The 16778-nt window shown below is 36.9% G+C and overlaps 1 protein-coding gene across 1 annotated transcript; it reads left to right on the top strand.

Annotated features, from left to right (window-relative positions):
- The first annotated feature begins 8163 nt into the window (after positions 1–8163).
- Positions 8164–9829, top strand: LOC101278498 (cerebellar degeneration-related antigen 1). Its single transcript, XM_004286957.2, is given in 5 exon segments — positions 8164–9316; positions 9353–9418; positions 9421–9476; positions 9478–9600; positions 9602–9829. Coding segments are annotated over 5 exon segments (891 nt in total). The 5' UTR covers positions 8164–8898.
- The last annotated feature ends 6949 nt before the right edge of the window (positions 9830–16778 follow it).

The raw sequence follows: 16778 nt of genomic DNA, 5'->3' as shown, positions 1-16778 counted from the left end.
GTTTATACATGTCAGGACCTGTGTGGACTTTTGCACCTATATGTTCCTGGTGATCTAGGTACCCAAGAGAAGCTTGGTTGTGATATGAAAAAGCTGAGACTTTATACCACACTCCAGGGAGGGAAAATGTGTTTTATTCACGAAAAATGAGAAATGCATGCAAGAAGGGAGACGACTTGGTGCTAACAATGGTAACCAGGAAAACATATGGTCTCAATAATTACTGGTAATGTGGTTATGAAATTAAGTCAACTATTAAGTTAAAGTCATAAAGTAGAAAGAGCATAGTGTAAACAACCAAAAATATTTTGAAGTCTAGAAAAGGGGCAGTGGTTCATCAAGAATTCAGCTTTGTTGATCCAGAGAACACCACATCATGAGGATAGCATTACTTACAGCTGTACTCCTTTCTAGGAACTTTGGGGGCAGAGTGATCTGGAGGAGGTGGTAAGGGAAATAAAAGTACAAAGTATGCTAAAGACCTTGTCTTTTGGGGGTGGGAGCACTGTAGATGAATGATTATTTCTTGGCACTGATAAGAAAATGTTTCCTCAGTGCCTAGAGATTTGGGGCCCCATTCCCAGCTCCATTCTGGGGAAGGAAGGGTCACACTAACTGAAATGAAAGCAAAAGCTCTGTTGAGGAATCAGGCCTGGAGCAGTTGACAGAAACTTCCAGAGGAGCTTAAGGTCATGGACTAAATGCTGACATGCCCCCAAATAACTCTCAAGGAAATGAGAGACTGACTATCCTCTGTTAGAGAGGATCCAGAAACTACAGAAACTCGGGAAAGGTTTACATTGAGGTGATGTTGTCCTGCACTGTTATTAAGGAAGAACTGTAAAGAAACCTTTGGTTTGGGTGAGGGGTTAATATCAACCTCAATGTTAAAGCATTTTAGAACACAGTCAAAATTGTCCCTCTTCAATAGACATCAAATGCTTTAAGGTTTCCTGGTCAAAAATGAAGTCTGTTCCCATAGTTTTGTGACCAGAATGTTGCATCCCTGAAGACATAGGTCTTCCCTAATGGAAAACTATCATGACAGAAGAATAACTTATCTTCTAAGACAGGTATCTACACTCTTTGTGGTTGGGTAGGACTCCAGGTAAACATAGGAAAAAAGTAGGAAACAAAATAAATGAAAGTAGAGGAACAAATGCTGATTTATAAGGGAGTGAGGAAACCAGCCTGCCTGGAATAGATGGTCCATGGTCAAGTAGAGAACAGGAACGGTTATGGTTATAGGGATAAGGTCATGGAGAACTTGGATGTCAGGTGTAGGAGTTTAGATTTAGTTAGGAATTGAGTTGTATGGAGAAACTTATATTTTAAGGAGATGATCTGGTAGCAGTATACAAGATGGACAGGTGTAGTGAGAGACTGAGAGGTTTGTGGAAGGATATAAAATCTAGATGATGAAAGCCTGAGCAAGGAGAATGAGACTGGTAAGGAATGAACAAATACTGGACACATTTAAAAGCAGATGCTTTTTTTTATTACAGAAGTATTATATGCTCACCTTAAACATATTTTTAACATATAAATTTTTAACAATATAAAAATACATGAACTAAAATATGTATATATCAGTGCAACCACTCTTAGAAGCTATATTTCAAACTCCTAAACCACTATATAGGAAAAAGGAGGAAACACACTTTGACAAATCTAGGAAGAAGAAGAAAACAAAAAAAATTTAATTGACAGATTAATAATAAATACTTTACAGTTGTAATCTATGTAAAGGGTTTAATTATGAATTAAGAGGCAGACATTCTCAGATGAAGTTTAAAAAATCGCATCACATGCTGTTTTGAAAAGATACACCTAAAACAAAACACAAAAATGTTGAAAATATGGGAGTGGATAAAGATACACCAGAAAAATGCTAACAAAAATCAAGTGGCGGGGGGAAGAAATGTAAGGCAAAAAGCATTAAATGGGTTAAAGAAGGTTTCTTTATGTTGTGAATTAACGCAATGCAGTAAGAAAATCATGAAATTTAACACAATGAAAAAGAAGTTCAAATATGTAAAGCAGAAAACGTTAAAAATAGGAGGCTGTGACAAAACAACAGTGAGAGATTTTACATACTTTTATCTGAAAAATTAGATCAAGCAGTTAAAAAGGGAAAATCTAAATAACAATTAACAAGTTTGATTTAATATGTAGAAATATAATATTACCAAACAAAAAGAAAATACACATTTGCTTTAATTGCCATGATTTGAAAAAGGTAAGGAGGCACTGCTCTAGGGACTTATTAATACAGAGATTTATATTCTAAATGAAATATCAACATAGTCAAAACATCACTACCAAGTCAGTTTTATTCCAAGAATGCAAGAATAGATCAACACTAGGAAATCTATTAGTGTAATTAATACATTAACAGGTTAAAAAGAATAACAATATTATCACCTTGGCAGATACCAGGAAAGGTCTTTGATAACATTCTATATCTGTTCCTGACAAAACTATAAGTCAATCAGGAATAAGGACCAGAAGGGCATTTCCATAACTTGAAAAAGTGTATCTATCAGAAACAATGGCAATCATCATATTTTAGAAACAATGAGTTACTTCTATTAAGGTCAAAAACAAGAGAAGGATGCCTACTCTTTTTTTTTAATTAATTTATTTATTTATTTTTGCTGTGTTGGGTCTTCGTTTCTGTGCGAGTGCTTTCTCTAGTTGTGGCAAGCGGGGGCCACTCCTCATCGCGGTGCACGGGCCTCTCACTATCGCGGCCGCTTTTGTTGCGGAGCACAGGCTCCAGACGCGCAGGCTCAGTAGTTGTGGCTCACAGGCCTAGCTGCTCCACGGCATGTGGGATCTTCCCAGACCAGGGCTCGAACCCATGTCCCCTGCATTAGCAGGCAGATTATCAACCACTGCACAACCAGGGAAGCCCCCCTACTCTTTATTAAGCCATATAAATCTGCACTGTCTTGGAAGTCATAAGATCTTTACCAATGTGCTAAAAATGAATACAATTAGATGTAAACATTAGCAAGGAAAAGACAAATGTTTCATTATTTACTGCTGACATGATTGCATATCTAAGAATTCAAGATAACTAACTGGAAAAACCCCCACAGAACTGAGTTTACAAAACTCTATATTGTAAAGATGCCAATTTTGACGCATTACTCAAAAGGTCCAAGGCACTTCCAGGGATTTTTTAGTTTTACAGAAGTTGATGAGTTGATTCTAAAATTCGTCTGGAAAAAGAAAATGTACAAAAACAACCAAGTAAATTCTAGGAAAAAAAAAGAATAATGAAGGGTGGACAGATTTCAAAAATATATTACAATGCTACAATAATTAAAGCAGTGAGGTACTAGCTCAGTAACAGACAAAAATTGAATAGAAAAGAAACATAAGCAGCATACCCATAGAGAGAATTCCAAATCAGTGCAGATATAATTCAATACAATAAATAAGTTGGGAAGACTAGCTATCTCTTCTGAAAAAATAAACATAGGTTCCTACTTTCCACCATACACAACATATATGGATTAAAGCACTAAGCTATACAAATATATAAACTAGTAGAGGAAAATAATTTTGGGTACAGAAGCCTACCTAAATATAAGACAAAACCAAGAAACTGTACACAAAAGATTACAATGTTTGCCTTTTTACATAATTAAAATCTATGCCAAATACCATCATAAATAAACTTTTAAAAAGACAAATGACAGGGGCTTCGCGCAGTGGTTGAGAGTCTGCCTGCCGATGCAGGGGACACGAGTTCGTGCCCCGGTCCGGGAAGATCCCACATGCCGTGGAGCGGCTAGGCCCGTGAGCCATGGCCGCTGAGCCTGCGCGTCCGGAGCCTGTGCTCCGCAACGGGAGAGGCCACAACAGTGAGAGGCCCGCGTACCGCAAAAAAAAAAAAAAAAAAAAAAAGACGAATGACAGACAATGGCAACATATAGCAGACAAAAGGATACCAGCTCTAATATCCAGAGGCCTCCTACAAATCAAGAAGGAAAAAAGACAAATGATTCAACAGAAAAAATAGGCAAAGGATATGAACAAGCAATCTCCCACAGAAGAAATACAAATAGCTAATAAATATATTAAAAGGTGCTTAACTTCACTGGCGATTAGGGAAAAATAAAGGAATGAGATTCGATTTTTCATCCAAAGTGCTGACAAAAATTAAAAAGAATAATAGTGTCTAGCATGCTGGGAGGCAATTTAGCTCAAACTCTTTGATCTATCAATTACACTTCTAAGGTACTGGCCTATGAAAATACTTCTAAATGTGCAAAAGATAGATTCAAAAGACCATTTCTTATAGCATTATCTGTAATAGAAAAAAAAACTGCTAACAACCTAAAGATGTATCATGTGGAAAGAGTTGAATAAATTATATAGTACACCCTACTATAGAATTCTACTAGCTGTTACAATGACTTTCTATTGATCTGGGGATGAGAGGTATGGGTTGATCAAGTTGTAGATAGAATAACATGCATAGGATAATTTCGTTTTGTAAGACACACAAGAACACATAAACAGAAAAAGTACTTGGAAGATACAAAACAAATAATCATGCCTGTCTCTGGGCTGTGGGACTAGGAGAGGGATATTTTCACTTGCTACCTTATAAACCACTGTACTTTTTACTTTTATAATAAGCATGTATTACTTTTCTAACAGAAAAAGTAACATAAGCTCACTGTATAACATTTGGATTTTTAAAAAAACTGTAAGGAAACAGAAGAAAAGCGATATGAATTCTCACCACACAGAGGCATTAGTGTCACCACTTGTCTTTTCAGTCCCTGTTATGCATTTTTAACATACTTGAGATCTTACTCTACATAATTTGGGGCTTGTCTTTCAACTAAGATGATATTGTATTTTCCCTATAGAAAATTCAGAGAATAAAGAGACACAGAGAATAAAAAGCCCATGTATTTCCACCACCCAGAGATAATTGCTTAAGAAAATGTGAAATTCAAGTGCACAGAACTGAATTATGAGTCATGCATCCACACTGTCATAGAACATGCACACTGTTTCACTGACCCATGCCCTCTTTTATTTTGATCCAAGAACTTGTTCTTTTATTTAATTTTCATAATACTCATACAATCACTAAATAGTCAATGATATGTTTTTAGTTATAGAATGAATACCCACCTACCCACCCACCCATCAAATCTGAGCACTAGAATACTGACAATAACTTCCACCTACTTCTCTGATCCCCTCCTATTCCAACCCCCTTTCCTCAGCCCCAGTGGCCATTATCCTGAAGTTTTCCTTGCTATTCCTTTGATTTCTAATAAAATATTTTTAATCCCAAATATATATGTACACCTAAATAATATAGCCTTCAGTTTTACTTGTTTTTGAATAGTAAAAAAGGAATATTCTATTATATGTAGTCTTCTGGGACTTGATACCTTAATTTAACATGATAGAAGTAAAATCTACCCATATTATTATTATTATTTACCTGTAGTGCCTTCATTTCTCTGCTGTATAATATTCCATTGTGTAAATATACCACAATCCTTTTTGAACTTTCACTACTAATACTTTAGTGTATATTCTACTGGTCATTTTTCTGAAGACATTTATATAGTTTTCTTTCTACAAAATTGGAATATTATACATACTTTCATGTGACCTGTTTCTCTCACTACTGAGATCTTGTGAACATATTCCCATTTCAGTAAATATTCTTCTGAATATTAAATGACTGCATAATATGTCATCATATTGTTGCAACATAATTTTAGTTAACCACCCCCAACTGTCGGACATCCAGATTGCTTTTAATTTTTTTGCCATAAGCAATATGGATGCATATACCCTTTGACTCAGCAACTCTCCTTTTCAGAATTTATCCTAAGTAATATCTGAACATTTATGCACACAGTTATGTACAGGGCTACCACGTGGGACAACACAGTTTGTGTTCTGCACAACTTACACAATGTATGTGCTCATCACAGCAGTTTTTAGAATACAAAACAAATTGGAAAGAATTTAATGCCCACCAGTAGGAGACGAAGTAAATAAGCTATGTATTAAAATTATAATACAGATGCATGTTTACTGACATGAAATGTTTACAATTTATTAAGTGGAAAAAATAGGATAAAAGGCAGTATGATTCCATTTTGTAAAAAAAATTAACATACATAGAGTGTGGAAGAGCATACACCAAAAATTTTACAGTGTTTGTCTGAGTATTGAGTTTATTTTTTTAATTTTTTCACTTTGCTTACTTATATTTCAAAGTGTTTTCAACAGTAAAACTTGATTACATGTATAATAAAAAGATGAATAAATAATGAATTTTATGCACAATCATTTAAATATTTTTCCTGAATATAAAATACTTTCACACTGTAAGAACTTTCGCAGAAAATAAGAACATAGAGAAGTAAACAAAAATCACACATAATCCTACCCACCTAGAGATAATTAGTTCACAATCTCCAATGTGTGTATTTCTAGTCATTTTTCTCTGATTATATATATTTAAAATAATTGCAACCATACTCCATATAATCTTATATGCTGATTTCTCACTTAACATTATATAATATGAACATACCATAAATATTTTAATGGAAGAATAGTCTATCACACGGAAATAGCACATTTACTTAATCATGTCCTTAAAGTTAGACCCTTAGGTTTTTCTGTTTTTCACTATACCAAGTAACTATGGGAAGAATATCTTTGTGCATGAATTATCCATATTTTAGATCATTTCCTTGAGTAAATTTATTGAAGTGAAAATACTAAGTCAAAGAGTACCAACATTTTCGTATACCTTGATATATATTGCCAAAACTGTATTTACTATATATTTTAAGGCAGCATGGAGAAGTAGAAAAAAAAAGTCAAAATATGTGGATCCCATGCCCGTCTTTAGTACTTGCTGTTTAACCTCTAGTTAGGTAAAAGTGATATAAAAACATCTGTCTTAGCTTAGTCACAAGGTTATTTTGATAATCAAATAAGAAAATAGATCCTCCAGCAACCATATATGTTACTTCCTCAGGAATGCTTTTCTTAACTTTCTGGACTCTTACAGCATCCTATACTTAATTTTCCTTCATGGCTTTACAACAACTGATAAATAATTGTTCAATTATTTGTACATTGTCTGTTTCCCCCAAATGATTTTAAGCTCCATTAAAATATGCCTGGCACACAGTTGACGCTCAATAAATATTTGTTGAATGAAAGAAAAAATGGATGGATGGAGATGGAGGAATGAAGTGACAGCACTTTGTAAACTAAATCATTAGACATTTATTTGGAAGGTATTTCAATTATTATTATTATTAATTTGTATAGATGATTCTAGATCTTTAGAGGTTCCTTGCCTAACCATAATTTCATTATGTAGCGTTAATGCTTGCCATGCCAGCCAGAGGCACAGGTAGCAACGTTGCTGGAAGCACCTGGTAGGAGCTGAGACTTGGAGAACCAAGTAGTTAGTTCTCTAGGTCACCAAGCTGGGAGTTAAGGAGTTGTAGTTACCATTAAACAAACACAAGGCAGTGGTCAGGAATCCAGGATGTCAGTGATATTTGAAGAAGCAGGTGGATCCTGGAGGTCAGAAACAAACTAATGGTAAATGGTCTAGATAGTAAGGTGCAAACTGGAGAACGGATTAAAGTAGATGGGAGAGTTAAATTCCAGGCATCAGTGCTCAAATCATGGAGTTATGAATATGATTCTAAAGCAAAGGGTACTTGAATTCAGTTCTCCCTTGTGTTATTTCTGCCCAAACTGAAAATGATATCAGGAAATGTTTGTGCCTAGTTCCGTATACATGAGCAAGGAAATGATAGTAGCTAGTTGAGGAATGAGATTTGAGGAACACAAATGGGTTCTGATAAGTGACAGGATAAAGTGAGACCATTTATATATAAGATCTTATAATAATTTACACATAAAATGGGAGCAATCAAGCTTCGGATCCTCTAATTCTCATCTTGATTTTCAATAGCAGATATTATGGCATAATGGATAGGGTCATAGACTCTGGAAACAGGCTAGCTGTGTTCAAATCCCAGTGCTGTACTTTATTAGTTGTGTCCTTTGGACAAGTTACTTCACCTCTGTGTGCTAGATTCCTCATCTGTAAAACAGGGATGATAGTATCTACCTCAATGAGTTCTTGTGAAGATTAAATGAGTTGATGCATGTAAGGACCTTAGAACAGTGCCTGGACATAGTAAATGCTATGTTAATGTTATTATTATTATTATTTATGTCACATAAGACCAAACAACAAAAATTGATGTTATAAAAAATGGATAAATACACTGTATGTCAGCTTTATCTAAAATAATAAAGTCTCTAAACAGGAATTTTTCTCATCAAAATAAGAATTTTACTTGTACCTAAACAGAGTTGACTGTATAAAATATATGAGCATTAGTAAATTAGCAAAATTTGTCACAGCAATCCCATCTATGTGTTTATTCTATAGAAGCTGTTTTACGAACACTATCTTTAAAAGTTGTAAAGAATGAATGCACATTTCCTAGTAGCAAAAACACTATTGAGCTGAAGTACAGTTGATCCATAAGATCTGGTCTATAAGAAGGAATGCCCTATTCAATTTTTTGAAGCTAATTCAACTAGAAGCAGAAATATTTGAGTTGGAAGGCTTGTATATGGAAAAATCTGAACATGGAAAGGCTCGAACTTGGGAAGACTAATTTTGAAAACGTCTGGACCTGGGGAAAGGTCGGAAGGCCTGAACTATGGAACATGTTAAAATACCTGGATATCGTAGACACTGGAAGACCTGAATGTTAGAAGACCGGTACACTGGAGACGTTGGAAGACGTGGATATTGAGCCTGCTTTTGGAAGACTGAGTAGCTGTTTGGAAGACATGGAGATGCTGGAAGACGTGGAGATGTTGGAAGACGTGGAGATGCTGGAAGACACAGAGATGCTGGAAGACGAGCAGATGCTGGAAGCCCTGGAGATGCTGGAAGACCTGGAGATGTAGGAAGACATGGATTTTCTGGAAGACATGGTTTTTTTGGAAGACGTGGATTTTCTGGAAGACACCCCTTTGTTGGAAGACATGGATTTTCTGGAAGACGCACCTTTTTTGGAAGACGTGAATTTTCTGGAAGACGCACCTTTGTTGGAAGACATGGATTTTCTGGAAGACACGGCTTTGTTGGAAGACGTGGATTTTCTGGAAGATGCCGCTTTGTTGGAAGACGTGGATTTTCTGGAAGACGCACCTTTGTTGGAAGACATGGATTTTCTGGAAGACGTGGATTTTCTGGAAGACATGGGTAGGCTGGAAGACATGAATTTGATGGAAGACACAGTTTTGTTGGAAGACAAGGATTTGCTGGAAGACATGGATCTCCTGGAAGACGTGGATTTTCTGGAAGCCAGGATTTGATGGAAGACATGGATTTTCTGGAAGACTTGGATAGGCTGGAAGACCTGGAGGTCATTGGAAGACATGGATTTCCTGGAAGACATGGCTTTTCTGGAAGACATGGATTTTCAGGAAGACCCGAATTGTCCGGAAGACCTGGATTATTTGGAAGACATAGATTTGCTGGAAGACTTGGACGTTACTGGAAGACATGAATTTTCTGGAAGACGTTAATCTCTAGGAAGACATAAGTTTGCTGGAAGACCTGAATTTAGTGGAAGACATGAATTTTCTGGAAGACGTGGCTTTATTGGAAGACCTGGATTTAGTGGAAGACATAGAGTTTGTCTGGAAGACATGGATTGATTGGAAGACTGGATTTGGTGGAAGACATGGATTTTTCTGGAAGATCTGGATTTGATGGAAGACGTAGATTTTTCTGGAAGACGTGGACTGAGAGGAAGACCTGGATTTCTTTCTGGAAGACATGGATTGACTGGAAGACTTGGATTTTTATGGAAGACGTAAATTAGCTGGAAGACTTGGATTTGGTGGAAGACATAGATTTTTCTGGAAGACGTGGATTGGCCGGAAGACTTGAAATTGTTGGAAGACATGGATTTTCCTGGAAGATATGGATTTTGTGGAAGACCTATAATTGCTGGAAGACTAGATTTGCTGGAAGACATGGATTGTCTGGAAGATGTGGATTTTCTGGAAGACTGGGTTAGCTGGAAGACCTTGATGTTGTTGGAAGACTTGGAATTAGTTGGAAGACTTGGAGTTGCTGGAAGACTTGGGAGTCGTTGGAAGACCTTGACACTGGCGCCATTGGAAACCCTGGACATTGGAGACATTGGAAGCACAGGATGTTGGAGACATTGGAAGCCTTAGATTTTGAGGACATTCGTTATTCTGGACATTGGAGACTTTGGAGGCCCTGAGTGTTGGAATTAATGGATATGGAAGCCATGGATACTGGAAGCCCTGAACACTAGAGACATTGCAAGTCCTGTACCTTGGAAGCCCTAAACATTGGAAGGTATGGACAGTAGAAGACCTAGACATTTAGAAATCTTAAATCAGAATCCCTGGATGTTGGGAGACACTAGAAAACCTGGATATTGACATATTCATGTTAAAAGACACAGAATTTGGAAGATGTACTTTTCAGGATTCTGGAAGTCAAGAGTGTTGGCAGCCCTGAACATTAGGACACCTGGACACTAAAAGATCGGGATATTAAGAGAGACCTAGTTATTCAAACACTGGGGATGTTGGAACACCTGAATGTTAGAAGACCAGGCTCTTGGAGATATTGAAAGACTTGGGCATTAGAGGAACTTGTGATGACAAGACTTTGTAAAATCAGGATTTAGAAGATACTATAAGTTGTAGGAACTGAATTATTTATGTGCTGGAAGATATTAGAAGAGCTAGACTTGGACACAATGAAATAAATGGACTCTAGAAGACCTGTAGCTAGGAGGTATTGGAGGATTGGGAACATAGAAAAATTGGAAATTAGAACTCTGGCCCCTGAAAGACAAGACCTGGAACTTGAAGATTGATTCTTGGAGTTATTAGAAGACCCAGACTTTTAATGACTCTGATATTGAGGAGTCTAAAAACATTAGCACTGGACATGCTGCAAGCCAGAGAGTAGAAGACATGGATATTGTAACATTTAGAAGATCTGGCAATTGGAGATATCAGAAGCTATGTAGCTCAGAAGACCTGATATTAGAGACACTGAAGAATTGAAAGGCCTAATCTTAGAGCTATTGGAAGGTCATGTTGAAAAATATTGGCAATGTTGAAAGACTATCATATTAGGACCTGATGTAACATTAAAAGACATAATAAGGCTACTCAGTCTTTATGACTATGGCATCTCTTTCACTAAAAAGTAAAATACAGAGAAAGGACTTCTTAGGAAGATGACAAAGAGGAAGCAGGGAAATTCAATTAAAAGTGAGTAGTTTCAGTGGGTTGGAACCTACTTCATAGTCTCAACGAACTGGGATTCTGGGGGTTTATTGATTGACAGCATGAGGAATGAGGAATTATCAAAGAATAAGCAACATGGCAGGGGAACTACTTGACTTTAGGTCAGGGGTCAGCAAAAGCTTTCTGTAAAGGATCAGATAGTAAATATTTAAGGTTTTGCAGGCCACATGGTTTCTGTTGCAAGTACTAAACTCTGGCATTGTAGTGAAGCCTTAGATAATACGTAAATGAGTTGGGCCAGATTTGGCCCATGGGCCTTAGTTTACCAGGCTCAGCTCTAGATGCCAAATCTAGGGAATGGTAAACTTAACTACTTCCAGGCTAGCATTCACATGCAAAAGAATGGATAGAGCAATCTGAAGCCCAATGGTAAATAAAGATAGTATTTATGTGATGATATTTGGAGATGAAGCTGGCAAGAACCTAAGAATGTAGTTTAGATCTCCAATTAATTGTTTCAGGGCCCTAAACAAAGAGATTTGTATTCAGAGCCAAAATTAAGTGGGTAGCATTCAAGGCCCCTGGCCAGGGGCATAAGGTTCAGTGAGGATGCCCTAATTTAGTAGGTTGGAAGCTTAAGAAGAAACTCACAAAAAATATTTTTTTTAAAAAAAGAAGAAACTCACCCCTAAAGACTGGGGTTATCCTGCCAAGACTAAGCACCACTCACCCAAAGAGAGACAGAGTCCCCAGCCAGTGAGAGACAAGAAGCCAGTGGCAAAGCCTTCATTCTATGTCCCATGTTCTTGTCATCATACCACTGCCAAATAATCAAGAGCCAACTCTAGGTGCTTGCAGTGATGGAGAACAGGAAGGAGATTACAGCTTGGTAGGCTCATCTCAGGCACTCTGGCTTCAGATAATCTGATTTCTGATCTTACCCATCCAAGACTGACAAGCTTAAGAGAGCAGGATTGAGCTATAGGCCAGAAGATCTTTAGTACTTAGATAGGGCTGAGGAAGAGAGGTACTATCACATATATTGCATAAAAGAGAACACTGGTAGATAAAACTGGTTAAGGTACACTGGGATTAGGCCTGGACTTAGGTTAAATAATGGAATATATAGACAATGGGCAGCCATTGATGATTTTTGAACAAGAAAGTACCAGAATCAGAATTGGGCATAAGGAAAGTTAGTCAAGCAGCAAGATGCTGAATGCCAAAGACCACTAGATAAATACACTAGAACACCGAAGACTCCAAATTAGAACACTTAAAAGGTTGGGATGTGAGTTATAACATTACAGTTGAATTAAGGTTGAACTAAGTTGAATTACAGTTCTGTTGCTCAGCACATATAGCGTCAGAGTTATGATGAATACTCAGAATTCTGAATACCACTATTTCAAACTTCTTGATTGCCAACACAGAATACATGAAATATGAGGAAGTTCAGAAGTTAGTTATAAGGAATTGTCTTGTTCTCACCTAGTAAGATTACTTAGACATCCAATTTTTCTCAAAGGCAGCTGAGCTAATACTTTGTGGTTTAAGCAAAGTAGGTCCTATATAGCTCTATCTTTGGCTCCTATAACACAGAGTGACTTTATCTTAAAAGTGGGATCAAGTGGATGAATTAGTTTCTAAAGAATAGGAATACATCCATGTGAGAAAAGTCATTACTTCTAATCACTATTTAAATAAATAACCACATTATAAATATAGTATATAGAATCTCTGTAGGTCAAGGTGTAACAGGGACGGAGGAATTATTGTTTCAGGTATCTCTCATAAGCAAACAAAGAAAAATATTTAACATCAATTTTTAGTCATTCTCTCTTCTTAAAACCATCATGCATAACTTATTTTGAGGGAAATTAGATAAAATATCAAAATGGTAAAATTTGGCAAAGAGTAAACGATCATATTCTAATTCTATAATGATTATTCATGTTATAATAATAATAATAGCAACAATTTATTGAGCACTTACTATGTGCCAGGCACTGTACTAAACATTTCATACAATCTCATAGCAATCCTATAATGCAAGTATTTTTGACCCTGTTTTACAGATTAGAAATTCAAGTTTGAAATGGTTTAAAAACATGGCCACAGTTACATAGCTGGTAATTGGCAGGGAGAGACAGGATTGAAAGTAGGCAGATCTGTCTGATTCCAAAGCCTAGGCCCATGCTGACTTCTCACACCCCAATAGGCCAAGGGTTATCCTACCAGGACTAAGCACCATTCACCCAAAGAGAGGGAGTCCCCAGCCCAGGGCAGACAAGAAGCTGTTGGCAAAGCCCTAACTCTAACTCCCATGTTCCTGTCATTAGGGCACTCATCATACCACTGCCAGTTAATCAAAAGCCAACTCTGGGTGTTTGCAATGATAGATTAATTATATCTTTGGCTTTATGTAGTAATGCAAGAAAAATGAAGTGCAGTGTCTCAAGCACACTAGATTCATATTTAATTTCTCAATATTTGTTATTCATGCTAATGAAATGTACTATTAATCCTTTCATCTATTTCTACTTGATTTTATGGTTCCCAAGAACATATACATTCTGTTCATAGCACATCATATTTATTTCTGAATTCTTAGAAAAACAACCATAACAAACTGACATCAAAGGCCATTAAAAGGTAATAAAAACTATGCAAAGTTCAGTGAGTAATGTATTTCACAGCACAAATATGACCCACACACTCTTAGACTATACACACTGTAGAAGCCCTTTATTAGCATTCAGGTGCCGGCAGCTATGTAATCCAAATGTGTAGTTTAAAGAGCCTTCTCTGCATTTTGATCTTAAAAGATTTTAAGTAAACAAAAAGCTCTTTTTTAATGTAATGCCAGTTTTCTAATATTTTCTACAAATTTCAGCAACCTGGACTGTCCTTTCTCTCTACCCCCTTTTTCTTTCTTTTTTTCTTCTTGCAAGTTTTTAAATATCTGCAAAGGAGGAAATTACCATGCACTTCATAACATTGACCACAAGAATTTACCTGAACCATTTGACAAGAGAAAGATTCTTTCCGCTCAAACTGTGTATAAAATATACTAAAAGAAATTTCAATTTTAGGGACTATTCTTAACTTAAAAAAGAAAAAAGAAACACCCATGTACATGGCACTGTTGTCATTAATTTCTATTTCTACCACTTAGCCTAAACCAACTTTCACATCCTCCTATAAGTTCTGCTGACTTGTTAAACTGAACCATATTAAAATGTTCTTTTACCCTCACCAGTGATACTTCTCAGATTATTTTAACTGGATATTGCCTTAAACAAGAATTAGACCTATCCCAATATTTTATTTCAAATGGCCTGGGACCTAGACAAATGTTTCCATATATCAAGCCAAAGTCCAGGCATTCCTACCACAATCAAAATCATACAATAGTCAGTTTCCCATTGTATTATTTTATACTAATTGGTCCCGATGGATGCTATTCAACTCAAAATTTGATTTATCTAATTCTGGTCAAATTAAGACAAAAAAAATGGCCAACAAAATAATCTCAATAAATGGCAAAATTATCAAGAAACTACATTCTTTAAAAGTATATGGAGGGCTTCCCTGGTGGCACAGTGGTTGAGAGTCCGCCTGCCGATGCAGGGGACGCGGGTTCGTGCCCCGGTCCGGGAAGATCCCACATGCCGCGGACCGGATAGGCCCGTGAGCCATGGCCGCTGAGCCTGCGCGTCCAAAGCCTGTGCTCCACAACAGGAGAGGCCACAACAGGGAGAGCCCCACGTACCGCAAAAAAAAAAAAGTATATGGAACTACTGATTATGCTGGTAAAATAATCATTAACTTAAAAATATTTACCTCTAGGTATGATTAAGAGTACACCGATTATCCATGGAACCTTGAAACAGTTAACACAGATTTCTCTGCTTTGGTTTATGGAAATGACACAAAATGTTAAAGTGCTTTACTCACAATATCTATGCATTATATACATAATGCAAACCCTATAACTCAGAAGAAAAAGAGCCATTATCACACTGAAAAACTCACAGGAGGCACTCTCTATCTTTCCTTTCAGAGAGTTGATGTTATATTGGTCTCCCTTTTTTCTATGGCATCTATGCCTAACTCTCTTTTCTGAGAGGGGCTAAAACATGATAAAGCTTGAACCACAAGAACAATTTTTAAAATAACAACAGTATAAGACAGTAATATTACTACTTACCTTGGTCTCTATGAAAGGGGTTGGGTAGTCTCAAAATCAACCAATGAGGCTGATGCACCTTTCTCTCAAGGTAAGAATGTCAGAGATAGAAGGACATCAGAGACCAAGCGGTCCTATTCTCTCCTTTGACGGATAAGGAAAGAGTAGGGTGATTTGAATAAGACCATCCATTGAGCTAGTGGCAGAGGAGAAACTTGGAATCAAGTTTTCCTAGCCCCTGGGCCCACTATCATTTGTATTACATTTTCTATCATAATTATGTGTAAACTTAGAGCAGTGGTTTGCAACCATAACTATATTAAAACATCATTTGAGAAGCTTTCAAAATAAACAGCTGCTGGCCTCACCTCTGACTCAGCATGTCCAGGGGCAGGTCCCAGAAATCTGTGTTTTTTGAAGCTCCCCATAATGCTTTTGATGGGCAGTCAGTGTTGAAAACCACCGTGGCTTAGAGAAGAGTGTAAGCTCCTATGGCACGGTGGCAAGTCACTAGATCCCTCTCGCCCTATAATGGGTTTTCAACTCTCATCTGCCTCTTGTGAACATGTTGAGGAATGTCTGTCATCTCGACTGTAACTATGCGAGCAAGCCTTTTAACTTTTGTATTTTTTCCCTTTTCTCTGATCACTTCAAACTCAGATATAGGTAGCCTATCTTTCAGACCTCCAGGCTGGGAGGGAAATTACTGGATTTCCAACATCTTTAGGGAAGAGGATATTCAAGCATTCAAATCACTGGGAAGAGCAGATATGAGAACAGAGAAGATGGATGGAAATGAACTCTAGCAGCTTCTCCTCCTTGATTAGGTGCCAAAGTAAATCCAGGAATCCATTATAAATGTACTGCCTTTCAGGACCTGATACAATTGCTGCAAAACAAATTAACTTATACCAAGCTAATTAAAAGGGGAAGATTTGTATCCTTTCGGTTGAGATAGCAAGTTAGGCTTAAACAGAATTAAAATAAATTTCAGGATCAAGAATACAAAATTTTCCAATCAAGTTGAGTACCCCCTCCCTAGGTCTTAGACTTGAGTTCCTGAAACCCTCATTGTAGGGGAACTTGTGTTGGAGGAATATATAAGGTTTGGGGGGAAATTGGGGGAGAGAAGAGAGTATTATGAAAGCCCAGACAATTGGTTTGTTCACTGAAATAAAACACTAAGTAAAGTGACTCTTGGTGGTATTTCACTAATTTTACATTAGCA

This window comes from Orcinus orca, chromosome X, assembly GCF_937001465.1.
Source record: "Orcinus orca chromosome X, mOrcOrc1.1, whole genome shotgun sequence".
Lineage (NCBI taxonomy): Eukaryota > Metazoa > Chordata > Mammalia > Artiodactyla > Delphinidae > Orcinus > Orcinus orca.
The sequence above is the reverse complement of the archived record's forward strand: the minus strand, read 5'-3'. Positions and strand labels throughout refer to the sequence as shown.